Genomic DNA, 27,358 nt, shown 5'->3' on the forward strand with positions numbered 1-27,358 from the left:
ATGCTTAAAGAAAAATAAGGGATTTTTTCTGCCTACAGAAACTTTGAGTGGATGGAAAATCTTGTTACTTGGGACATATTAGAGGGCTGTGTCTGCTTCTGTAATGTGTAATTTTTGTCAAACAATACAGTCTTGATTAGCCTGCAACATGTTATTTTGGCCTAAGCTTAAGTAATATTTTGAGGACTTAATTACGATGCAGATATGGTCTGTCTGCTTAATTGTACTGTAGCCCAGCAAGGGGCACATCTTCATTTAGATGCCTGTTGTAAATAACTTGTGTTCTAGGTGCGTGTTCCTATCACTGAGTAGTTGGTGTGGATGCACTGGATGTATGAGTGTAGAACACAAGGTGCAAGTATTGTAAGAATTTGGCCTGCTGCTTGTAGTAAAAATGTTAAGTGCTCAACAAAGCTTTGAGCTGGCAAAAGCTCAAAACAAACTTGGGTCAGATTGATTAAGAACAGTCTAAAAAAAATTACCTTGGTTCATTCTTTTCTTGGTTCTAAGTTAATGTGTAACTGTGGGAACAATGTCCCTCTTCCCTTCCCCAGTAGTAAAACATTGTGCATGTTTATGCTAGTGTTTTTTTAAAATTAAAAAATCCAACTGTAACCTGTTTAAAACTGTTTCCAATTGGTTGATTTTCTTTTTCTTTTTTTGTTAGATGAAAGGGGCACTGACTGAAATTATCCAGCTCGCTACCTTGGATTCAGACCCCTGGGTCTTAATGGTAGCTGATATTTTAAAATCCTTTCCAGATACTGGCTCCCTTAACCTTGATCTTGAAGAACAGAATCCCAATGTTCAAGATATTTTAGGAGAGCTTAGAGAGAAAGGTAAGCCTTTTCCATTGGTGAAAATTGCAGAAATACGGTGCCCATTTTTCAGGAATAACCTGCCGTTTCCCAGGCAGTCTTGCTATCTTAACAGTACAAGGAAAAGCAGTATGTCTTGTCTCTGAACTACCACAGTTCATGACCTGAAATATTACTGGACTGGGACCTATGATATTTGAGGAATGGTAACTACTTAAGTTATCTTTTCACATATAATCAGAACATACATGTCAGGTATTGCCCTGAATGCACAGAGCAACACACAGGTTAGTGCAGATTCATTAGTGTTGTAGGCAGGCTGTATGTGCAGTGATGGTAATGACTGTCCTAGTGCATCTTAGTAAGTCAAGGTTTTTAGTATGTTGCTCTGTCTTGTGGTACTGCAGCAGCAATTTCTTGTGTGGAAGCACCACCATTGTACTGGACAGGTGAGGTGCCTCCCTACTGGGAGTTCTCCCCTGGGCAACAACTGATAGGTGCTAGGGAAGGAAATTACCATAGGAAGAGTTATGCTGCTGAGGTCCAAGTAGTTACAGATTGCCCAGCAGCTGAAAATATGAGCTCAGGCACTTGCACAGTTGCTTCTTCAAACAATGTAGTAAATGGTGATATAAAACTATTCCTACTTCAGTGGGTTTAATTTAGCATATTGCCTAGAAAAGCCCTCTGGCATCAAGGGGCAGATGTGGTCTTGGAGTTGGGATTGCAACAGACAATAGTGAAATGACTTGCAGGTGGAAATAGTTTTGTTTCCTTACTATAAACAGATGATCATTTGTCTGTTCCCACTTGTGATCTAGACTTTTATTTAGTAGCTTCCTTTTTATGAGTAATTTTTAAGGAATCTGAGAATTCAATAACTTATCTTTTTTGACAATAGTAACATATTTAAGATTGCTGTACCTTGACTAGGTATAATTAACATGGAAGCTTTTATGAAGCTAATGTGAAGAGCAAACATCCTAATAACTGTTTATATACTGTGGAACTAAATTACTCTTGCTGTTTAAACACCTAATCTAAAATTTAAAAACAATCTAGTTGTAAAATGTTTTGTAATTAGCTGTCAAAGAGGTGCTAATACCCATGTGTACTGTGTTAACTCTTTATGCAGTAAGTGAATGTGAAACTTCAGCTATGTTGCCGTTGGAATGCCAATACTTAAACAAAAATGCCTTGACTACACTAGCTGGGCCACTTACTCCCCCAGTGAAACACTTCCAGCTGAAAAGGAAACCTAAAAGTGCCACTCTCAGAGCTGAACTCTTGCAAAAGTGTAAGTAGTATTAAAATTGTGTAGCAAATTAAATGGTGAAATGAAAATTTATATTTAGTCTATTCAGTCTTATTCTCCACTATAGTTATGTACATTAAAATTCTCTGTTATAAGAGCTTTGCTGGGTGAGTTGTTTCTTTGAGGGACTGGAGTGTGGAAGAGCAGGTGCAAGTCAGTCCAGCCATGATTACATTAAAATGCTAATCTCAATTTAAATGCTGTTCAGATTTCAGGCATACAAAGAGCTGTAGCTTTTTAAAGCACAGATATGTTCTCCCATGGGTATATTTAATGGCCAGTTGTGAGGACTTGTGGAGGACAGCTTTGGCTAAAGCTTCTGAAACAAAAGTGAAATGAGAACCTAGTTTAATTTTGCTCTATGCTTTTGCAACAGGGACCGAGAGCTGCTGCTTAATGGCATTTTTTGCTCAGTATGGCTATGTAGGGTGTGAAAGCCAAGAGGGTTTTCACTAGCAATAGGCAATACATGAGTACATATATGTATTGGTAGCTAGTTGAACTAAGTGATCTTAAAATAGTTCACTGTAGCTGATGTTCTGTTGCAGCAGCTTTCTGCTTTCTTGCATGTGACTTGAATAGTTGGTCTGGTTAAATACAAGATTTGTAACTTTTTTTGATGCTATGTATAGTTGTAAAAAAGTATTTCAATCTCATGAGTAAATTGTTCTGATAATTTGTTTACTTTGTCCATTTTGTCAGTTGCATAGTCATATTGATTTTGCATTTCCTCCAAGTACTGTGTTTACCTCACACAAATGACTTGGATTTTAATTAAAGTGTAATTCTTTCCTCATTGCTATACCCATCTCTTCGTGTCAGTTAATTACATGTTATCTATGTATTAGTTAATAACACTTCATATAAGAAGCAATATGTTGTACTTTTTCAGCAGAGGTTCTGTAATAACTAAAGCCCTTTTTCTTTTTAGCAACAGAAACTGCGCAACAGCTCAAGAAGACTGCAGGAGTGCCTTTCCATGCCAAAGGCAGGGGACTGGTCAAAAAGATAGATACCACAAGTATGGCTCACTTCCATCACTTCTCAGAGAGAAAATCAGATAAAATAGCCTTGGTGAAGAATAAAATTACTGTCTGATTTTTACAAAAACTTAACTCTTCTTCAGGCAAAAGATTTCTCCCTTTCTGCCTCCCTCTCTCCTGATATTTAAGTGTTTCTGACATGTCTTGTCAGAACAAGAGTGTGGGGGTTTTTTAAATGGCAAGTATATCTGCCATGCTTCTAAAATGTATGCAGCTAGATCATGCCTATAGACTTTGGTAGGAATTTTATTTGCATCTCTCCAGGAATAAATCCTGACTAAGCCATGTTGCGCCTAGAGGGAGAAGAGTGGATCACATTAGTCTGCTGTTCTCTTAGTTTCAGGCTATACTTCACAGCATTCCAGTCTTGTGTTTGTGTATTTCTGTGTGGAGAAAGAAGAGGGGACAGTGTGTTCTCTGCAGCCAAGGCTGCGCAGTGACTTCTACTTAATGGACATGACAAACGCATATAATGATTCTGCAACTTTGTGTTAATAAATTTCAACTGTTAGCTGAAGTTCCTGAACTGCTTGAGTTTTTCAAATAAGCTTTTGACTAGGAGCAAGAGGTAGGTTCAAAGTTAGTTACATACTTTAAATCACTGCACAGATAGAACTTTTCTGGCCACCAGTATGATGCTGAGGTGTAAAACCTTGAGTGATTTCTTGGTGTTGTGGCTAGAAGCTATAAAGCACTTTGTGTCAATGCTATTTAAGATGTGGCTTTGAAGACTGAGGTTTGGCCACGTGTTCGTGCAGGAAATGCAAAAAGCCTGGATGTAATTTGAACTAAAAATTGCCCCAGTATTGCAAATGACCATTACTTAGCAATCTGTTTAGCTGTTGAACTAATAAAAGTCTAGTTTTTAGACTTGGCCTTTAGAGCCAAGTGGTCTCTAGAAATAGGAATTGTGCACCAGCTGAGGTTTGCTCTGCTGGAATGTACTTAGGTTGGTCAGAGGATTATCTTATGGTGAAAAGGTTTTTGATACAACATAGAGGGATACAGGGTCTCTAACCTCACACTATATTTCTGTGTTTGTCTTCAACTTACAGGGTATGGTGAGATTGTCAAGGGGCTCAAAAATCTGATAGAAATGTCTGTGTGTCACTAATTTTTTAGTAGTTAGTGTTCAGCAGTAGCATTAAGTGTGAGGTAGAAGGGTAATGGTGTAGAGTTGGGGAAAACAGCTGCTAGGTGTAGCTGTTCTTGCTGAGCATTGAGACTGTGGTGTTCTGTTTGCACTATAAACCCAAGTTGGGCCTTCCTCCCTGTGCAAAAAGCAGTCTAGAATTTCAGACCCCTGTGTGAGGCAGCAGTTTGCCTTTCCAGTAGATCATGAGCCCTTAGCCCTGCAGAAGCTTGGCTAAGAATCTTTGATTAATACAGTTTTTCCAATTAACTGGATCTTGAAATTCGAAGAGCAGCTTTGGCAATAATTGGATTAAAAACATTTTTGCACCATGCTTTTTTTATGTGCTCAGAGTTTATTTTTTTAATAAGTAAGGAAAGCATCAATGTGTAGGAAAAGATTTTTGCTAGCAGTGCACCAGTTTGATAACTTCACGTACAATGGATTTGCAAGCATTAGCCTAGAGATTGGCTCTTACTCCTTGTTTGAAGGGTAAAACCTAACAGACCTTTTAGGTTACTCATGTAGTGCATTATAGACAGTTCACATTTTAAACATTTGAAGCCAAAGGGATAGATGTGTGTTAGGAAGGGGAAAAGCTGACGAACTTGACTGTTTTTCACAGCTAATTAAACATGTATTTCAGTTGTTGCTTTTTTTGATCTTCCCTAAGCTCCACTCAAAGGAATACCAAAACAAGCTCCGTTCAGGAGTACTTCAGCACCCAGTGTATTTAGTCCTTCTGGAAACAGAACTCCTATTCCTCCTTCAAGGACACCTTTGCGCAAAGAAAGAGGAGTAAAGGTAGGTGAACTCTTTCTTGGGCTCTTGTTTTTCCACCCAGTTCTCCTCCCTCATCTAAAGTGAATTTCTGGTGCTGTTTTGAATCGAGTGTCAGTGTATTAAAGAGAAAAAAAAAGGACAATATTTAGAGAGAAACTACATACATTTAGCTATGGTTATTAAGTTCCCTATGGTCTTTCTTTTTAGCTTCTAGATATCTCTGAGCTGGATATGGTAGGCGCTGGCCGTGAAGCAAAGCGAAGAAGGAAGACATTAGGTTGGTACAGCATTCTGCTTACAAGGGCAATCAGTATACCTGCAGTAGATCCAGATTTGTAGTACCAGTTTTGTTCTTCACTTGTTAAAACTTGGCTTCAGCTAAACTTGAAAAAAATGGGGAGATAACAACACCAACCCCCACCCACCCGAAAATGTTTTAAGGGAGGATTTTCACTTTTTCAGTGCTCCTAATTGTATTACCTTGTGCTTAGGTAATAATGTAATTGAGTCACATGAAAGGATTGAGGTAGCCAGCTGTGCTTTGGACAGCCTTCAGTACTGGAATTGTCAGGAGATATTTGTCTGCTTACTTCTACTGGCTGTATGGCCAAGTTAGTTAATTGAAAGTAATATTGAAAAAATGCACAGCAGTCTCCAAAATTCTGACTGAGAGATCTTAACAAGTGAATAACATCTGATATACTTTGAAGTCAAGTGACAGTGTAGTGCTCTTAGCCACATGAAGAAGATACACTAGGCCAAATATTTGTCCCAAAACAGCTGTTTTGTATTTGTCACAAAAAGAGTACCACCTCAGAACAAAGTCATAATTGCAATTAAATTTTTTGCTTTGGTTTTCATGCTTTCTGACATTAAAAAAATTAGCCAATTCTGCCTAATTACCTGATGTATCTCGATGGATGTACATTGTGGTTCAGTTCATTATTGGGTTGCTTATAAAATTGTGTGTGGAGATTATCTACTAACCTTTTAGCATATACCTCTTTAAGCATGTTTTAGCAGACTTGGAGAAATGCATTTTTATATCTTTGTTAAAGTATATCTAATTCAATATTTCAGAAAACTTCATTGAACTGACTTCTGTTTTTATGCAATAGATACAGAAGTTGTGGAAAAACAAGCCAAAGAAGAAACAGTAGTAGAAAATGCTACCCCAGATTATGCTGCTGGTCTTGTGTCTACACAGGTAAAACCAAACAAAACCCAACAAAACCAACCAAAACAAAAAAAGATGAGGAAGTCATGATGCTATTCTAAACTACTTGAACACTGCAATGGTTACTCAGTTGTTGAAACACACCTCTTAATGACGCAAAAATCTTTACATAATGTTTTCAAGATTCCATTATATTTTCACCAAAGAAGATATAAATTTGGTGCCAGAGGTAGTTCAGTCGGGGTCAGGGAGAGAAGTCGTGTGTATAGGCTTTTCCCCTTCTATTTTAGATATGGTATGTTAGAGAAACTGTGGTGCAGCTTTGTGTTCTCAGTCAGGACCTAGGTTTTACAAGAATGCTATGTCATGCCCCCAGTTCTGAGCTAGAAACTCTGTCTGGAATGTGTAACATGCCAAAACCAACATATAGACAGACACTGGTTGGCCTGAGTCAGGAGTGAAGGTCATTTACTGTCTTTGCAGAAAGCTTAGAGTATCTTTTAGGAAGCTTCACATTTTACAGTGTGTCCATCATTTATCTAGTATGGTTACATTGATTTGTCTGCTAGTCTTATTCCCCCAAAGCTTCTTTTCTCTGTAACCCCTTTGTGTTTATAAGGCTGGATTGGACAGCAAACACTTTGATAGAGATACCATGTGATTGTATTTATGCTGTGTCATGCATACTTAAGTACAAAATGAGGCTTTAGCTTGATCCTACAGGGTATCAGTCATGTTGGTGTTGACTGTTTCAGTGGGAACAGAGTTTCTATCTGTGCTGTTACCACTCCCTTTCTCTTGCTTATGTCTCAGATGCCTTTATGTTCTTCTAGGTGATACTCTCATAAGCCTTTTGCCCATGAATGAACACAGATTTCTACTTGCTAACAGTGAAGAGTGTGTTTGTTTACTCAGGCAGAAGATCCCTTAATTCTATAATGTAACTCTTTATAGAGTATCATCTGCACAAATTTCTAATGTCTGAAGTAGAAAGTGTTGAACAGGTTGTTAGGTAGGACTCCTAACTGAGGAGTCTGCAATGAAGTTCCCAAAAGGAATATCTTAGTAAAACAAGTGTTAAATTGGTATTTAAAATGCAGAAACAGCACACGAATATATCCAGTGTGGCTTTAACGCTTTCTTCTCTCTTGCATAGAAACTTGGCTCATTGAACAATGAGCCTGCACTACCTTCTACAAGTTATTTACCTGCTACCCCCAGTGTGGTGCCGTCTTCCTCGTACATCCCAAGCTCTGAAACACAGCCAGGTAACAGAACTTTTGCTCTTGGGACATAATAACTTCAACTCTGTACAGTTTTGCTGTCTAGCTCTTCTTTTATTTACAAACCTACTCTCCCTCAACTCCAGTGAAACTCCACCTTAGCAGTATGAAAAATCCATTGCAAGAATCCAGCCTTTGGGTTTGGGGTAACCAGACATGTCATTTAACCTAAATAAAGAAAATAATTGTTGGCTTTGAGTCTTAAAGTGACTGCTAGTTAAGTAAGCAGAACAATCTACTGATTGGGTTTTTTTTCTTACTCTGTAATGGAAAATCCAGCTTTTTTTAATCCCCAAAGAGACACCAGTAATAAAGTCTAGAGTATCTGCTCCATATGCACGTTTATATGCTAGCACTTACAAAACAGCTGCTTTCAAGAGACAGTTTTATTTCTTGAGGCAAGTGCATATTATCTATCACACAGTCTGAAATTAAGCCATCCATTTCCCTTTTACTTTTGTATAACAGTCTGATAGATAATAGCTGAGCTCTTGCATATTTTGAAAAGTGTTATTTTTGATTCTAGAAAGTTGCCAGTAGTAAAAATTAGTACGAATCCTTTTTCTACACCCTTTATTTTAATCCACTTGGTTTTGCTTTTCCTTCCCTGCTGTGCATAGTCTTAAAGGAATATATCAGTTTGCTCTAACAGATGTGCCTGACTGGGATTCATTACTTCATCTGGTTAACAGAGAACAGCATTTCAGTTTTACATTATTTTTACCCCTGCTCATGAGCTATGGTATGTTGGTCACTATAGTAAAATGCATGTGCAAAACCTGATCATTTCGCGTGGCCTCCAAACAGTTGAGAATCTCTCTGAGGGCCCATGCATATCTTTTTGGCAGAAAGCTGGTATCTCCAGAAGGAACACAGCCAAGAGCACATCAGTGTGTCAGCAGCTAGTACTGTTTTCCAGTGTTGGCATTGTGTTCAACAGCAGGAAAAGTCTAGCTTAAAATTCTCTACTGTCTGTTCTCTAGATTTTCTTTGAGTATTTAGCTTTTCTTACGGACAAGGAATATAAAACTGTTTCCTTGTTACAAGCTGCACACAGAAGGTCACAGATTTGTTCTCATATCATCCAGGGTTGCATAATTAAGACACATGGCTTTATGCAGGTCAGTTACTCTGACAAGAGAGAAACCAGTAATAAAACTTAAGGGAGTTGTACAAAATTAAGGAGTAACTAATGACTATAAATGTTTATCCTCTCAAGTGTTCGCTGTCTTCTTCCCCATCCCCTGGATAATAGCCATATTGTTAAAAGCAAGTCTGTGCTGAGATGGAGAGCTCTAGACCTCTCATTCTCTAACATCTGAGCTGATCCGTATCTGCCTTTTAGTCTCCTGTGACAGTGTGAACAGGTTAGCTTAAACCTCAGGAGGTTTGTGAATGGTGGTGCAGCAGTTGTGTCTAAGAGCTGCAAAACAATGTCACTGGTTAGAGTGTCCACTGGGTAATTCCCATTTGCTGGACAGGTGGTAACATGTACGAACAATCTACTGTGATTTCCTGAGTTACTTCCACTTGCAGCTGGGTTTGGAATAGTAACTTCCTTAGTGCAGGTGAATGGATCAACTTTGAGAAAGAACAGAGTTAAGACCTGTCAATATTGTGGGGTGTTCATGCTCTTCTTAGCAGTTAATTGACATCTGTTTAGTATATTTGCCTTTTCAGTATCTGTTACTGGACTGAGACTTAAGTACCATTTCCTTTGAAAGCTGCTTCTACATTAGGTAAAGCTGATGAAGTATTTTTATTGGTTTTGCTTCTACATATCAGTACAGCCACAATCCTGGTAGGATCAGAGTACAGGTGTTATAACAATATAAGCGAATCAGTTTGTTCAATAATCTGATATCCACTACACATAAAATGTGATGCCCAATATAGTGTAATCCATACTGGACAGCTGATTGCTCTAATTGTTGATAAGGATAACTGGGTGGAAAGGGCATTAGCTCATAAATTTTTCATATGAGTGGCATATTGAATGGTGGCGCTAAAATGGAATTATCAGAACTTATAGTTGTCTTTAAAGGCCACTGGTGATGCTAATCCCTGTTTGTGAATTATAACACTTTTAATTATCCTGGTTGGTGTTTGCAGCTGGCTCTGCACGAGAGGCCTTGCAGACTAACAGACAGACTGAAGAGCCTGCAGCTCCAAATGCTACTACAACTCTTCCTGCACAGTTCAAACAAAGAACACCCATGTACAACAGTAACTCTAATCCTCCTGCAGCTACACCTACCTCACCCCTAACACCTACCACACCTCCTGCCATCTCGCCTGCGGCACAAGCGCCACAAGTGACCCCCCAAACTCAGCAACAGCCACCACCGAAAAAAAGCCTCTCTCTCACAGTAAGTAAAACCAGGTTCTTCTTGACTGATGCTTTTGATGTAGATTAGAAAATGCAAAGTTGTATTATTGATCTCATTTATTATGTTGGCATTTCCTGGCCTTCGGCTCATGGAGTGGTTGGGGCTGCATTTTTATAACTGAAGATAATGAAAATGCTTTGTGGTTTTGTTAGCAGTGTTGTCTTAATGGTGATCACAACATTTTCAGTTGTGCAGTGTTAATATTGCAGTAATATGCCTTTATTTACTGTTATTTGTTATGTAAAATAATGTTGTGTTACTCATTATAAAGAATTTTGGGAGAAAGGTGTATTTCCAGCAGAGCATTTGCCCAGCCAATTGCATATAGCTGCTTAGAAGGATCCTGTCATGGCTGTGGTAGGAGAAAATATATCAGTAGATTATTCTGAAGTGAAAGCCTTTATTGCTGATCCCCTCTCCCCTCATTACATGTTTTTGAAAGCCTGAGAGTGGGAAGGAAACTAAACAGCAGTTTTATGCCCTAAAGCTTCTTATTCCCAGTGTGTTGGTATATATAATGTGCATGCTTGAAGTTCAGTAGGTAACTAGTTCAAGATGTAACTGATCTGAAGACTTTGCTGAGCACATCAGTAAGCCTGGCTTGCAAGATGGGAACTTCAAGAAGCTGTGTGACTTTTCTTTGCAGTACCTCTACTTCATTTCTTAAAGGGGAAAAAAAAAAAATCCTCTGAAGTTATGTGACCTTGGGTTTGTTGGACCATAGAGGAAGCACTGAGTTTTGGGGTTTTTCCCCTAATGTCATAAAGGACACAAAATTAATAATACAAACATTAAGTCTCACATGTTTATGTAACTGTTGAAAGATTGGGGTGGTTTTTTCCACTTTCAGAATTCAATTGTCACTGCTGTATTAGGTCTAAATACTAAAGAGGGGAAGCCTTGATGTGAGGTGATTATTTTTTTTTTTGCTTGTTTGTTTACTTTTTGTAGGTCCTACATACTTTCACCTTACTCTTAGCTTGTGTGTGGGTATTAAGGTGAACCTGTGGGCAAAGGTTTCACCACTGAATTGACGTTGTTGTGTCCTTGCAGAGGGAGCAAATGTATGCTGCACAGGAAATGTTCAAGACTGCAAACAAAGTTACAAGGCCAGAAAAGGCTCTTATACTTGGATTCATGGCAGGATCCAGAGGTATGCATTGAGACTAATGTAGCTTTCTTCTGAATACACAGGTCTGAAATACAGCCCAGAGTTTCTAAATGTGCATATGTGAGTGCCAGACTCCTGCTTTAGCCTTGCTCTGTATGTGCTGTTCGCTTTACTCTGGACTGTTGATAGATTATAGTTCTAACTCCCTGGAAATGAGTCTTTAGGATCCACTTCCCATAACTCAAACAGTCTGTCAGAACAGCTGCTGAACATGAGATATGTGTACATAACTGAACACACTGTAAAATCATGGCTTAGGGGTTGAAGAGAAACAAAGCGACTGGTCAACAGTGAACAGACTGGTTGGGTCCTACCAGTTCAGTCTGAAGACTGATGAATGTAAATTCTTTCATGACAAGTTAGGTAGTACAGAGCCTCTTTGCTAATCCTTGCCTTAGAAACTAGCAACTGTTATCTCAGAGACTTTAGATAACCACTGGTGCTGTGAATCGCGGAGAGATAAGCTGTCTCATAGCTAGATCCTGTTATATATTGGCCTTGATAGACCAGAGCTGTTTTACCTAGAAGATTATCAGATGTAAGATGAGAAGGGGCTTAAGAGTCCTTAAATGAACTCCATCATCTGCACTAGCTCTGGTTTCTAATTTGGTATTTGAGGGCTCTTATCACTGGAGTCCTGGAGCCTAAATGTGGCTCATGCATTTGGATTAATGCAATACATTACTGAACATCTTGGGGTAGAGTTACTGTGGTGATCCCCGAGCTTTAAGTTTGGTCTATCTTGCATTAATGTTGTTGCTTCAAATTGCAGTAGGAGGGTGTACTCTAATATCTACATGGACAGCTTTTAGTTATTTAAGATAAAATATTTTGGAGATGGGTGTGATATATGTTCACATGGACTTATATAAAAAAAGTATCTATCTATGTGAATTCCTTCAGTAATAATATCAGCGCCTTCTGAAGGTTGGGTAAATAACTGCCAACTGACTCTTGTGCACCATTCCAGCACCTTGAAGTGTAACATTTAACACTACTTCTGGCGTGGAACTGAGTCTGAAACAAGTGGTTTCAGTGAAGCTGTTTGGGCTTCCTGAACAGCTAAAAATTGTTGAGGCTTTTAGCTACAAAGTGTACCCCAATAAAGTAACTCTGGTAGTTCAAGTTGGCCAACTGCCATTTAAATATAAGCTTCTCATCTGACTCTTGAGGCAGAAAGAAAAGACACTGGCTTGCTTTACTCTCCCTTTTGTTCTTCCAGTTACTTTAACCTTGGGCTTAATGTTTTGGGATCTGGTTTTGTTATCCTTGAAACTCAGCCTGTGATGTATGGAGGGAAGGAAGGTCTTTGTGTTGCTATGTGTTTTGATCAGTTTTGGGTTTGAGGTTCGTTTGGGGGATTTTTTTTTTTTTAAGCATAAGAATTCCCAATAAGTGCTCTTTTTGGGTTTTTTTTCTAATACAGTGTTGAAATGTATAATTTGTTTCTATTCTTGTTTCTGCAGAGAATCCTTGCCAAGAGCAAGGTGACATCATCCAAATTAAACTTAGTGAACATACAGAAGATTTACCAAAGGCCGATGGCACAGGCAGCACCACTATGTTGGTTGATACAGTCTTTGAAATGAACTATGCTACTGGTGAATGGACCAGATTCAAGAAGTACAAACCTATAACTAATGTTTCCTAAGAGATACAACAACAGCAGACTGGACCAAATCATGCTTAGAGTCAGCCAGCTCATAGAGTATGTCAACTGTACAAAATGGCATTCGTGTACATTTCTTATTACCCTCCAGAGTAGAAGCTGTGGCTCTTCAACTGAACTGGGCTCAGTAGAACAGAAGATGATGTCAAGACTTGCCTTGTTTTTTGAGGTTTTTTTTTAATCTTGGGAGAGGAAAACTTGATCTTGAAGGAGGGGAAAATTGTTGGTGTGTTTTTGTTTTCCTGCAGTTCAAGATGCTGAAAAAGGATGTAACAACTGAAAGATTACAGATGGGAGAGGTTTACTGCTGAGTACCAGAAGAGAAGACTACTGCACAGTCATTCATGGTTTACCATTAACTGAGGGCACAGATCTTTATTGTAAAAACGTTTTCTTTGGCTACATGAATTCTCTTGTAAGAATGGACATTCGAAGCACCACAGATCAGAGCTTGATCATTTTGTAATTCAGCTGCAGTATAACTAACTATTGCGGACGGTAAATGTCAGTGTCTAAAGGTACCCACTGTATGTTTAGCTTATTTATGCTTAAGGGGTCATAGGCTGAGGTTGAGCAGCTTTGTTATCTCGCTATGTTGTCTGTGTCCAGCATGAATTAGTTAATCTATCTTTGGCATTTTTTTGATATAGAGAGAAACTGAGTATCATAACTTTCTGAAGAAAAATACCACCAAAATTCAAAAAGTAATGATGGCTTGTCACTGCCTGGAAGTGATAACTCTTTGCCGTGTAGGTCTTGGGTAGAAGTCAATCTGTGGCTCTTGCATAGCAAAGCCCTTTGCATAGCATTACTTACCTGGGAGAGAGGAAACTGCTACATCTCAAGACCCACTGGAGCTTAGTTTAGAAATGGCCCAGGAAATGGTTGAGTGACACGTGTCTGAGGAGATGTTTTGTTGTATTGAGGCAGTGTTAATTTGTTTGGTTGAGCAGTCATCATGTGCTTGCCAAGCCCTGACCCAAAACAGTTCTGAATTGACTGTAACTGTGGTTCTGACCAGTGTAGTTTTATTAGTATAATTGCTAATGTGGCCACAATTATACTGACATAGGAATGTGCCTTATACTTGTCTCCTGCTAGTAGAAGCACATTTTTATCTTTATAACTGTGTTCACACCACGGGTGCAACCTGGCTTTAGTAGTACAAAACAAAGCTGGCATTTACTGAGAGGACACAGGTCAGGATTCCTCCTTGGGAGACTTGGCTTCATCATTTGAAGTAGACTTGGATTTAGCATCTCACTTCTGCCAGTTCTCCTGTGTGGACCTGTGCTTGGTTGGGAATGCTGCTTAGAAGGAAGAAATGCAGAGATTGGTAGCACAGTGGTGATATGGTGCTGGGGAGATACCTAGGGCTGACAAGAGGTTCATGTGGAAGTGGAACTCTTAGGACAAAATGAGGCTTTTTTCCTTTTTTTTTTTTTTTCTGTAAAAGAAGCAGACCAAATCCTGTGAGTACACTTGTATACTAACAAAGATGTGTAGGTGATTGATTAGAGTCTTTTTGTATTGGGATTTTTATTGCATTTTAATTTTAGTTTTTTCAAACTATCAAACAGAATGGGGCAAGTATAAATGACAAGAAAACCTGTCTTCTGCAGTGTTTTAAGATGTGACCAAAAGTGTAGATTTCTTAACTTTATTTAAGCAAATATACAGAATGTTCTAACTCCTGTAGCGGGCAAGTTACTGGATGGTAGCTACTGCCACTGCAGAGTGTTGTGCATGTTTTAGTGTGAAAGTTACTCCCATCTGGCTGCTGCACTGGGGCTGTCCTCCACTAATTACCCCAGGTCAGAAACAATGTAGATGGTGATTTTGATTGCTATTTTTCTTTACCAGCAGCTAGAATGCAGCCTGGCAAGTGAGGTTGAGTAGCGAGTTTTAGTTGTTAGGAGTTCAGTAGAATGCATTATCATGGTATAAATTATTTGATTTTAGTGTGTTACACAGTGAGGGCTAAGGATACAATAGGAAAGCATTCATCTTTTAAAGGAAAGGTTTAAAGAAAAGTGACACTCCTTTTCTTGCCGGTATTCAGATTTTTAAAGCTTTGTTGTTGTGATGACTAGTTTTCTGTAGACATGTGGGATACTTCTGTCTTAACTGTTTCTGCTTGCAGGATAAACTGCAAGTACCAAACACAGTTTTTAAGAAGGAATCCTTAGAACGTTGGCTGGCTTGAGGGGCATGTGCTGTCGTGGTGAATTCTTGATGCAAGACTTGGACAATTCAGTTGTGGTCAGGAGCTTCTGTGTGGTGGCTCTTTCGATTTATTTGAGAGCCGTAGTGCCCTCACTCAGCTTTTAGTCCACACAGGTCTGTATTTCAGTACTGTGCTGCCAGGGTGGAGGCAGCTTTCCCTCTCCCCTCCAAGAAGCCCTTCTAGAATGCAGTGGAGTCATTTGAGTGCAGTAGTATATAGGAAGCTTAACCATGCTGCTATTTTTATTTGCTGCATAATGAAGTTGGTCTCTAGGCCTGTTTGCCTAAAGTCAGCCATATGCAATACATGGGAATTTTAATTAGGAATACAGTATTTTTTTAATTCTGTTAAGTCATCAGAGTGAAACAACATGGGAAAAATAAATTATTTTTTAAAGTGACTTCATGGCCCTCAATACCAGAGCATTACTTCAGCTTGGTCTGTGAATCTAGGAAGTTGGGTTTTTTTTAAATGCCTAAAGAAAGGGAAGTTTTTGCGACACTGTTAAAATGATACAGTAAGAAGTAAAACTGCATGGAGCTCTCTGGTTCTGCAAGTGAAATCCTTGAACCTGTTCTGAAAGTAGGGATGATACCAGACAATCAGGAAGGACAGCATCAACATTGAAATTCCAGTCTACTGAAATTGTTGCATACAGAACAAAATCTGACCCTGGAACTTGTTATTTTTTGTCTTGAGTATTCAGTCACTTGGATGTTATCTGCAGCTATTCAGTGAGGCTCAGTGTGTGCTAGAAGGTGAAACAAAAACATTTGTTGACTCTGGAATAGCTTGCCAAATAGACCAGAGAAGTAGTTGAGTTTTCTTACAGCTTTGTGTCCTTTCCTCTTCCCTTCATCCAAGCATGAAGTTTAGGAAATAGCAAGCTCAAATCAAAGTTTGGACTTGGACTGCACCTCAGCAAGGAGGATGTCCTGGTTTCTCTTGCCCCTGCTTGTAGAGCAGCCCCTGTCTGTGCAAGCCTAGATGTGATATGAATTAGCTTTGATTTTAGAGTATGAAATACTGAAGAGAAGAGCAGTGGGAGTGGCTTGTGTTTTCCCTATCCTGTCCAACCTTTTTATTCTTAGGGGAGAAAGAGCACATACATGCTTACCCAGGCATCTTGAACAACTTGTCCTGCAGTGAAGCGCTGCGTTTCTGTAGGCTCCATTTCCTTTCATGAGTGCTGTGATGACCAGAGAGTGTAATGAATGTAACAAAGGAGGTGAACCCAAGGAGGATGCTGAGCAAGAGTCCTGATCACAGAATCCATCTCACTTTTTGACAGAACTTTTTTCCCCTACTCTAGTGCTCTGTAGTTATCTCCATACAAACCAGTCTAGGTTTAGTGAAGTTAACACTAGTATTGAGCTGGTATTTTGTGGGTTAACCTGATTTTCACTGGTAGCTTTGCCATTTATCTTTCAGTTCAATGCCATAGGATGCTGGATGCAGTGGGGAGGAGCCTTTGGTAGTTGCTGGACATCTCCATGTGGAATTGGTCACTTCTCTCACTAAGTTGTGTCAAAGTGCAGATCACTTGTCTAAATGAAAGAAGCTTGAGACTTTGACACGATACAGTTTAAGAGTGAATCGTTTTCATAGTAAGATCTGACTGGAAAAAAAAAAGACTACAAAATGTTAAGCCAGAGCCCTCTGGGAATCTGGTGCCTTTAACAAAAACTGTCATTTTGTAAAACGTCACATCTATAGCATAGTCCATATGTTTTCTATTGGTTTTTTTTGTACAGTTGTAAATTCAAAATATTCTGTCTTTGGGTACGTATTTTCAGTGTAATACAGTATGTATAATAAAAAATTTAGCTTTTCTAAGGAAATGGACTTGATATTCTTTTAATAACCAAGTTGTTTGTTGTACTAACAGATGTTAATGAGTATCACCAGCCTGAGACCAAACAGCCAAACCGCAGGGTAATGTGTATCCATCTCAGGTTTGTCACATTGCTTCTGTAGATACATTTCAGAGTTGACATTTCAAAGCTGACACATGCCGGTTTTGCTGGTTAGGATATCTGTGCGTGGGAGACTTACCGAAATACCTGCTCTTCTCTCTGGGTGGATTCACTGAAAGCTGATGAACCTTGGGTGATGTGTCTCCACAATGTGTGGGTGTGCTGTGCTGGAGCACTCGAGCCACAGCTGAGACCTGATGGTCCAAGGTGGATATGCCATGCACAGGTTCTGTGGATGGCCCATGTGGTATGGAAGTGTGGAGCAAACCCTGTTGGTTTCAATGCTGCCTTTAGCTGAATTAGACCAGTGGTGGCTTCTCTCAGAGCTCTGCAGAAGATAGGGGTGTCTCAGTTTGGGAGGGGGCGTTTATTGTGGATTTTTAGAAAATGTTTTCATGTTCAGATACCATCCTAAGGTCTAGTTTATTCTGTGATAAACATGAAGGTTTGTCCTAAAATGTGGAGCATTGTGGGTATGTGTGGCTGGCTGTATTCCAGTGATCTCATGTACAGCTGTGTGACATTTCCTCTTGCCTGTGCTGGGGCAGTGCCAGACATAGTCTGAGGTTTTTCTTTTCTGTGTCAGATCGACCTTAGCAAATAGCCAGGAAGGGAATTCTGTTCCAGGTCAGCTGCTTTGGTAGAATGCTTGGAAAAAAGCTTTGGGATAGATTGAGATGCACATTTTGTTCTTTCATAGGGTACTTGCTCTGTCAAAGAGATTTCCTGGTGCCCAGACATGACTCACTGATGCACTTTCCATGAATAGGTATGTGCCAGTTCACCTGCCTGCTGAGACTGGCCTGTGCAGAGCCAGGTTCTTCTAGCAATCTCTGTGCCACTGGACACGTTTGAGAGGCTAAACTGGTACAAGCGTGTAGGGGTTTTAATGTTTAGGATGTTGCTCTAATGCTGCTAACCCTCATGACTGATGGTTGACCTGAAGACCCAAACTAGTGTCAGATGCTGCCTTGTATTCCTTGTGCCTTTAGACAGAGCCTTAAACATCTCACATTCTACTCTGCTCATGCAGGTGTGTATGTACAGGTTCTCCTGAGAGCAGGAAAAGGAAGAAAAGGCAAGCAAAACCTGGTTGCTCTAAAGTAAGCAGATGAGGTGACTTTATGTCAGAACCTGTTCTGTGTCAAGACACTTGCATGGTACCATCCCTGGAATTGCTCAAGGCCAGGCTGATCAACCTGGTCTAGTGGAAGGTGTTCCTGCCCGTGGCAGAAGGGCTGGAACTAGATGATCATTAAAGTCCCTTCCAACCCAAAATGTTCTGGGATTCTGTGACCTTCTGAGGAATTTGATGGGGATTGCTTTATTTGACTCTCAGAATGTGGTTCCTGAGTAGCATTTGGTATTAAAATGTACTTACTGGTAGAAATTTTTAATGGAAACAGTTGGTTTCTCTGGTTGATTCAAACCCTCAGTACATTTAAGTTCAGTTCTGGTGCCTGACCCATGATTTGGTGTCATTGAAGTCCATAATCTCTCTTCTTTCTTCTCATTTTTCAATAAAGATTATTTATTGGCTGTTTCTTCACGTAGAGTAGGAGACACAAACTCTCATGACTGATCTTGTGCTAAAGTTTTTGTGATCATCTGCACTGATGCAGAGCTGTTGGCCTGGTGGGGCCCAAGCTGTACCTAAATGGAAGGCAACAGTATTTCCTCCTTCCCTCCCCCAAATGCTGCAGGCACTGTGCAGAGGCAACACTACCTGCACTTTTCTGCCTGGAGCACTCTCTGGGTTTGGCCTGTATCCTTGACACTGACTACACCCAAGACACACTGGTCCATTTGGGAGTTTTTTCACATTTTAAGACCTTCTTTTTAACTGGTGGGAATGAAGAATTAAAATGTTCAGTGCTGCTTGTGAGAAATTAAACTTTTGAGCCTTGTTTGTGTATTATTACGGTTGGATAAACCGTCAGATCCCTGCTGCAGCACCCACACCTTTCCTTTGGCTAGCTTTACTTTTTTTGTTATTGCTTCTAAATCCAGGCACAGAAGAGACATACTAAAAAAAAAAGTTGTCAGTTATTTGCTTCAGTGACTGAAATAGCTATTTGCTGTTTTTACTTGAATTCCTTCAGCTCCCTTTTGTGGGGTTTGCTATACCGTCCTCACAACACCCACCGATGACGGAGGTTTGTGCTGTTGCAGTTTGAGAGGAGCAGCATCTCTTTTGGGGGGTAAGAGGGAGGGTTTAGCGTTGGCTCAGGTGTGGCTGTGCCCTCGCTGCCCGGCGCTGTGGTGCCATCATGTGGCTCTTCGGTCACCTACAGCTTTCGGTGTCTAGAGCACAAAAACGTGCGTGTTCCTCCGGGAGCCACAGCGGCGCTTGCTTTCTTCTTTCTCACCCGTGTAGGAGTCTCTTGGCCCCCTCTTGGCCCCCAGGCTGTTGACTGGCTGACCTGTGTTTCTAAAGCCTTGAGCACCTGTCCTGTTTTACGAGAGTCATTTTACAGATCTTGCACCTAAAGGCGAGTTCTGGATTCCCAGTAGCTTCCCAGCACAGCCCAGGGGTAGTGCATCCCAGGGTGGGTCAGGAATGCTTCAGTGCTTTTTTTGTCTGTGGAGGAGGAAGTGATACCTGCTGACTGGTATCTCTTCTATACACAGGTTTTGGTATGACTGAAGCTGCATTGCCGGATGAAAAGTTGTTGCCCAAGAAAAAGCCCCTGTCAGAATCCAGCTTGCAGTTTGAGTATCATCCTCTTCCCCAGGCAGCTGCTGCAGCCCTGCCCCCCAGGGTCGAGCTTAACAGTAAGGTGTGGATCAGGAACACTGCCAAAGCTTTGTCAAATAGCTGAATACAGCACACCAAGTACCATCATTTTCCCTAGAGTAATGGGAACAAGACAGTTTTGTAGTATGTTGTCTAGCTTGGAGCATGGCAGTCAGTTGGCACTAGAACAAGTAAGTGTCTGTTAAGCATAAGACCCCAGCAGTGGCAGTGGAATGGGGTAACCATGGAAAGAGCCTAAGGGTGATCTGAGTGAGTCCAGAGGAGGACCAGTAAGATGCTCAGAGGGCTGGAGCATCTCTGCTCTGAGGACAGGCTGAGAGAGTTGGGATTGTTCAGCCTGGAGAAGAGAAGGCTCCCAGGGAGGCAGTACCTAAAGGTGTGCTACAAAAGAACTGGAGAGGGCATGTAGTGACAGAACAAGGGCTAACAGCTTTAAACTGAAATAGGTCAGGTTTAGATTAGATACTAGAAAGAAAGTCTTCACTTTGAGGGTGGTGAGGCACTGGAACAGGTTGTCCAGAGAAGCTGTGGCTGCCCTGTCCCTGAAAGTGTTCAAGGCTAAGTTGGATGGGGCTCTGAGCAACCTGGTCTAGGGAAGGTGTTCCTGCCCCGGCAAGGGGGATGGAACTAGATGATCTTTAAGGATCACTTCCAGCCCAAACTATTCTCTTTCTGCTCTCATCTACTGGTAGTTAATAGGGATTTCCTGATTTTAGAAGTTTATCTGGTGACTTATCATTTTCAGGCTGATGGGTATGTCAGTCTACTGTCTGCTCATGCACTCCTGTCCACTGTAATCCTCCCCCAAATAACCTGGGGATTTTCACCTCCACAACACTTAGCATCACATCCAGTTAACCAAAGCTGAGGTGATGGTACCTCATGCTTGACACTGCAAAGAGGGCTGCTGTTTGAGAGAGTCTTCATCCTCAGTTTCTTATTAGTAGGTAGCTCTCCTTGCAAACAGGTCACTTGGATGCAGAATCCTGTGGTGGCCCTCAGGTTTGTCATGCCTGGGTAGCTCAGAAATCCAGGTCTGCCCTCAGCAGATGCAGTCTCTAATGGCACTTCCTTTGCTCAGCTCAGATGGAGGTGTGTTTCCAGGCAACCTTGGACAACAGCTCTCCTCTCCAGGCTAGGCAATGCAGGAGAGTTGGTATGAACTGCTGGAGTGTTTGTGCAGGATACCACGTTCCTGGGAGGAGTGTCACTGCTCCTGACTCTGCCCTGTGTGTTCTGAGGGTGGAGGGTACTGTCTGGTTTATCTGGGGACACAAGGTTCACCACCCGTGGAAGAGCAACAGAAGTGACAAGAAGAGGGCTCTGTGCCAGCCTAGGACATCAGTTTTGATCAGCCAGGCACTGCTTCTTATTCTCTGTGAACCAGCTAGCAAAAGAATTTACTCTCAAGAGAGACAGACCAGGGCAATGCAGGAGTTCATTAATTTATCTGTTTGTACTTCTCTGCCCTGAAGTGGCATCAGACTTTTCCTGTCAGAAGAGTATTTCCAACTTGCCCAGCTGCTAAAACAACTGAGAAGAAGGCAGCCTGCCTCATCTTTCAGCTGGGCTCTGGGAGCTCATCTAGAATGGCTCTGAGGGCACAGGGAGGGTTCTGATATGCAGTTTTCCTTTCTCTTCCCTGTGTCAGGCTGAAACTAACAAGTGAAAGTGCTGCCACATCCCATTCTGAAGTGCTTTTCCAGTGTGTATGTGTGTGTAGCAGCTCAGGAAACGTGACTTGCTTGTGGGACCTCGGGGTGTGAGAGAGCTCCCCACTAACCAGGGGTGCAGTTCAGGGCATGGAGGGCACTGATCTGCTGTCAGCTCCCCTAGCAGGCTAAGTCTCCCTGGGTAGTTGCTGGCAGTAGTTTTTTGGTGCATGGGGAAGCAAAGGGATCTTTCAAAGCAGGGCTGCCGTGTGAGGAAAGCATGGGGAGATCTGTGGCCTTGGGTGACACAGCAAGCAGTATAGCCACTAGATAATATGGAAAATGGGATGGGGCCTTGCCAAACTTAATGCCCTCACCTGAAAATCATCATTATTACCAGGATCCTTGAGTTTGATCCTGATTACAACAACTTGATGTATCAGGTCAGACTCCCCAGGGGCAAAGAGAAGGGAGTGAAAGGCTGATTGGGAAAGTTCTGCACTCACCAGAGGCTGCCTTCTGGCTCAGTCAAAATGGGAACTGCTTTGAACTTGCAGACTCTTCTGGGGTTGTTTTTCTTGTTTTCCTTCTTGCAGAAAATCTTGCACGTCTAAGAAATGAAATCCTCTCACTTGATGTGGTCACGGGGGGCTGGCCCACAGCCAGGCACAGGGTCTGCCTGTTCCTCCCTGAGCCCTTCGCTTCCTCCAGCACGAATTTCTGCATGCTGCAGAGAGAGCCTTACGTCTGCTCTTCTTGGTATTTAGTTTGTGCTACGCTTTGAGGAGGCTGCTAATGTCTTAAGACCTGTTGCAGTCTCTGAATATAAACCCCCCTTTGTTGGAGAGAGGTTGACTTGACTGAGCCGCATGATCAGAGTCAGGTGACAAAATTGGGCACAAAAGAGAAGGAGAATGAACAGTTGAGTGAGGACATTAGCTGCTGATCTTGCCCTTTGACAAGCTGTGTTACTCCTCAGGGAAAAATGAGTGCCTGGCCTTCTCCTCTGCTTTGGAGCTTAACCACGATGTGTTTAACAGGTAAGTCCTTCCAGCAGAGAATTTTTCCTTGCTGTCTGAGCACGGAGGTGGGTAAAGCCATGAAGGGATTGTGGCTTCACTGATTCTGGGTGCTGGAGAGGGCAGGGCAGGGCTGTAGAACTCAGGAAAGGAAATAAGTGTTGAAAGACAGGCAGAGTTGTTTTTCCAGCCTGCTGACTTCTTTTTTTTTCCTCCAGAAGTTGTTTAAATTAATGTATGAATTACTGCCTAGTGAAGGATATTAATGGCTATTGAAGTTTTTGCAAGCAACTCTTTATTATTTTAGTAATGTGTTATGAAAAATTAGTTTCCATTTAAAAAAAACCCTGCATCTTAACAGTACCACCATTTAACACCAGAACGAACCAACCAACAAAAACTTACATATTCAGCTAAAAATCCCAAACAGCAGCAAAATTCACCCCACCTTGGTCAGTCCAAGGTGTTTAAACCCCTGCAGCGTGTCTGGCTGGCAAGACTGAGCTGTTGGGGACAGGCTGCTCTCTGAGAGATCACATTTTGATCCCAGCAGTCCTTCTGAGAGGTTTTCCCAGGAGAACTTGACAGTGCTTTTGACTTACTGCTAGCATTTACTTTAAGATTAGTTAAATAAATCTTGGGACTGGCTCAGTTCATTGCCAGAGGTGAGGAGAGAGCAGCAGACTGGTTTCAGCCCTTAAGGCGGGAGAGTCAGATGAGGAGAATTGTGCTTCTCTGTCCTGGGTGGAGGCATGGCCAGGGTAGCAGGGTCCTCTGTGAGTGCTGTGGAGCTGCTCTCTCCCTGCCTAGGACCTGCACTGGCACCTCAGGATCACCTGGGTTTAACCTTGGGGCAAACCAATATTTCACAAAACAATCACTGTGAGATTCAGTGTCTCGGTTTTAGGGCTACAGCAAGAAAATGTGAGTAGTGGCCCAGAAGGCTGAGTGCTCATCTGCTTTATTCATTAGTTGTACAAAGATGGGTTTTGGCACTTGGGGAAGCACAAAGCAGGCAGTGTGCAACAGGAGGGAACACTCCCAGCAAACTCTTCATGTGATCACACATTTTAGGCCACCATGTATCATGGCAAAACAACCGAGGATGCAGTAATAACTCTTTTCTCTGCAGATTACAGCTGTCCTTGTTCTGATGGAGGATTTCAGAATTAAAGCAAGTCTTGCCCTGTGGGTTCCCTTCTGGTTACTGGATGTATCTCCAGAACAGCTTAAAAAATCCCAAACCCATGACTTTTCTTGGCTGATCTATTTAAGCAAGATAGGATAAAGCATACAGCTACATGAAAAGCATCTTAAATCAGATTGTCGTGAGATCTCAGGCTAAACTCTGAAGGAGCTAACGAAACAGTGTTTCAGGCAATTCTCATACCCTTTTATCTAGGAGAGTCAGACCTCCTGGACATTGGCATCTACTTTGTTTTCACCTTATGGATGCAGTGACTTATTTCTTTGATGTTTCTCGTGTGCCAGCTATGCTCAGATGCTGCCAGTATTCACTTCTTGCTTCAATATTGCTCTGTAGTAGATCACAGCAGACAGGAGTTTCTGGACATCAAACAAGGATACACAGGTTGAGTAGTTGATAAAGACCTAATGGGAAGCCACCATTAATCAGAGAACAGTAATTTGGCTGCTAATTATGTTTTTTATTTCTCTTAGGTATTGCTTTAGGTCAGACAACTACCACCCAGTTCCCAATTGCATCAACACCAGTGCCTCCCAGTGCAACCAGCACTGAGGTCCCAGTTGAGTCAACACCAGCATCTCCCGGTGCAACCAGCACTGAGGTCCCCATTGCATCAACACCAGCATCTCCCAGTGCAACCAGCACCCAGGCCCTTGTTTCATCAACCCCAGCACCTCCTGGTGCAACCACTACCACAACCTCTGCTTCCCCAACTGCCCCTGCAACGCTCTCGAGTGGAGTGACATCAACCACTGCAAAAAGTGTCACATCCACAGCAGCTCCAGCTGCTGATCCAAGCACAGAACCCCCTGCTTGGACTCTGCCCACCACCATGGATGTGACTGTGCTCACCTCTGGCAGTATGGTCACCTCTCAAGAATCCAAAGGACCGATGGACATATCCACCAGTGCTCCAATGTCACCTTCAGGAGTGACCACATCTCCTAGGGTCCCGTCGGCAGCTCCGTTCCTCACCACCCCTAATCCCTCCAACTGCAGCAGAGTGAACACGACAGCCTGTGCCCACTGCCCCCCAGGGACATTCCCCAGCGAAGGTAAGAGTCCCTGCTCACCCTGACTCCCATGTTAGATGGAAAAGTAACTTGTCAGGGGAGGTGAAACCAGCACACATTCTTGTGTTGGAAGCTTGGACAGGCAGCAGGAGAGGGAGTTCATTTGTTGCACCTCCCTGAAGTTAAAGCTGTGGCCTTCACTGGCCTTGAGGTGCGTGTTGGTCTTCCCAAAGCTTTCCCAGTGGGATGACAAAGCAATAGGATTGTGGCACAAAGTGTAACACAAGTGCAACTTGATTTATCAGCAAAAGAATGTTGTCTTGAGGTGTACTTCAAGACAACAAGTTCAGCTTCCCGCAGTCTGTTTTCAATGTTTGAAAGACAATCTCTGCTATAGAAAGAGCCTTTTCCCTTGGGCTTGAGAAATACTTGATCAACTTCTGTTGTGGTCAGGAGTACATAATATTACCTTTCCCAGAAGTTATTTATGTTGCAACATGGTTGGATTTTGTTTTCAAACACCACTACCCTACCCCACAAAAAAATCTCAACAAAAAATTCTCTAAAATACGAATCATGTACTTTTTGCTTATTCACTCCACTGCAGGACACTTTAAAAGGAGGGGAATAAGGAGCTGTGATGATTTAGGGTGAATCTACAGAGGACTGGAGTCAATTCTCACCTCTCTTGTGTGCTGGATGTTCATCCGCAGAGTCTTCTCTTACCTGTGTTTGGTGTGGTTTGGTGTGTCTGTGTAGGCAGGTCCGATGTGTGCAGCTACAGCAAATCCTACCTGATCATTATGCATGGCTTGTATTTGTTTTGTGGAGCAGAGAGGGCTAGAGCTTGCCTGGCGGGAATGGTATGGTACCTGTGCTCAAAGAAAAGTTGTTGCTGCTTCAGGCAGATCCTCTGCTCTGGGGTCTTACTCATAAGTTCTTCCTGCAATCTTAAATTATCAGTAATCTAAAGGAACATATTTGGGGGTTTTGTTCTTTTGTTGTGTATTGGAGGGTGAACAAGGAAAACCTTCCTGGCCCCTCACATTAAAGGAGGAAAAAGCAGTCATCTTAATTACCAGAACTCTGTGTTGGTAGACTTCACACCTTAGGGCATCTTATGGCTGTTTTTCAGCTTGCTAATGATGCAGAGCAGCATAACCAGCAGCAATATTACACATTACCCTCCAAGAGTTCCTTAATGCAGGGGCTGCATCCCAACACTTCTACAGTTGTTGTGGCAGTGACCTGTCCTGATGAGCACAGGAGTTTCAGTCTAGTCTCACAATCCTGATCCTGTCTTTTTATTCTAATTTAGGCACTTTGAGCTGCTCATGCTGTGCAGGGGGATCATGCATAGACCCCAGTGCCTGCACCTCCTGCCCACCAGGCCACTACCAGCCTGACAGTGGGCAACCATCCTGCCTGCCTTGCCCACAGGGGTATTACACCAGGTAAGTGACTGAGCCCCTGGGCATGGGGGGATACTATTCCTCAAAATTCCCAGGCAGCAAAACATCCTCCTTTGGGCTATAGGAAAAGTGCTGCAAGGGTTGTTTCTCATAAGCTAAATTTTCCTCACCAGGAAACCTTGCTGTGGATATCCTTGTGCTGAGGGCTGCTCCATCTCTCTGTGGTCTGACCCTTTTTGCCCCTATGGTCTTTCATGTGTATTGGGAGGAAACACGTCTGTTTTGTGATGGGGGGACACTTGGGAGTGAGGTGTGGGTTCATCTCCTCAGCTTTGCCCCAGGATACCTCTGGCCAATGGGCTTCAACTCTGCTTTGCCCAATTACTTTCTCAATGCCTGTTTTCTTGTCCCCAAGGGATCTCCTTACATTTAAGTCACTAGCAACTAAAGCAATATACTCAGCTGACAGAGTGTGGAAAAGCTGACAAGACACCCCAGCCAGAAGCTCAGCCTCACAATTTCATCAGGCTGCCTCACCCAGGGATGCTGTATGAATGTTCTCTGGCTCTATTTTCTGTCTGGTTTTCCCTTGCTGTATTCATTTCTGCTCTGACCAACCAGTGGGCTGTGTCCCGCAGGGGTCTGCAAGGACAGGAGGAGTGGTGAGAGCTTTCCAGGACTCTGTCCATCACAGACCAGCTCTGTTTGGATCAGTCCTGGAGAGAGGGAACAAAATCTGGCTGCAGGGAAAGGTGCAGTTTGTTTACAGCAGCTCCTGAGTTTGAGGTGCTGGCAGCATCCTTCTCCATGTTCCCTCTGTGCTTCCTCCTTGCAGTTTGTATTGTGAGGACCTTCCTTAAAAATTTACCCAGATTGCTTTAAAAACACCCAGTCAGGAGCAGTCTCCAGGGCGTCACACAGCCACTCTGTTGGGATGTGGGAGAGGGCAAAGCAGAGCCAGGGACCAGAGAGGGTCAGGTGGTGCTGCTGGGTTTGTGTGTGCCAAAGCAGGGACCAGAGGCAGGGGGAGATGGAGGGGAAAGGGTCTGGGAGGTGCCAAACTGTCTCAAGTGTGTGTGCACGACCATCTCCATGGCTGCTGCCTGGGCCTTGGGGCTTCTATGGGATCATTTAACATTTTTGTGGCATTTGGAGAATCCAACCCCCCCAGAGCTTTGAGCAGCTCTGGCTGGTGCAGGCCCTGCCTTGGTTTGGTTTAAGCAAAGCATGTGTTATGTTTCCAACTGATTTTTGTGGGGCTTTTTATCCTCAAAGCTCTCTCAGCCCTGGGGTTTCTGAAGGAATTAAAGAGC

General features: G+C 42.3%; 1 protein-coding gene across 1 annotated transcript; it reads left to right on the forward strand.

Moving 5' to 3' along the window:
• Nucleotides 1-667: 667 nt before the first annotated feature.
• On the forward strand, nt 668-12,929 carry NELFA (negative elongation factor complex member A; the record flags this gene model as incomplete). The annotated part of the gene is made up of 10 exons (XM_009078401.1): nt 668-839; nt 1,954-2,115; nt 3,065-3,154; nt 4,982-5,112; nt 5,299-5,368; nt 6,210-6,298; nt 7,425-7,536; nt 9,664-9,920; nt 10,995-11,094; nt 12,579-12,929. Coding segments are annotated over 10 exons (1,368 nt in total), but the record flags the coding sequence as incomplete, so codon positions are not given.
• Between the last annotated feature and the right edge of the window lie 14,429 nt (nt 12,930-27,358).

The sequence above is a fragment of the Acanthisitta chloris genome, unplaced genomic scaffold (genome assembly GCF_000695815.1).
Source record: "Acanthisitta chloris isolate BGI_N310 unplaced genomic scaffold, ASM69581v1 scaffold13837, whole genome shotgun sequence".
NCBI classification, from domain to species: Eukaryota; Metazoa; Chordata; class Aves; order Passeriformes; family Acanthisittidae; genus Acanthisitta; species Acanthisitta chloris.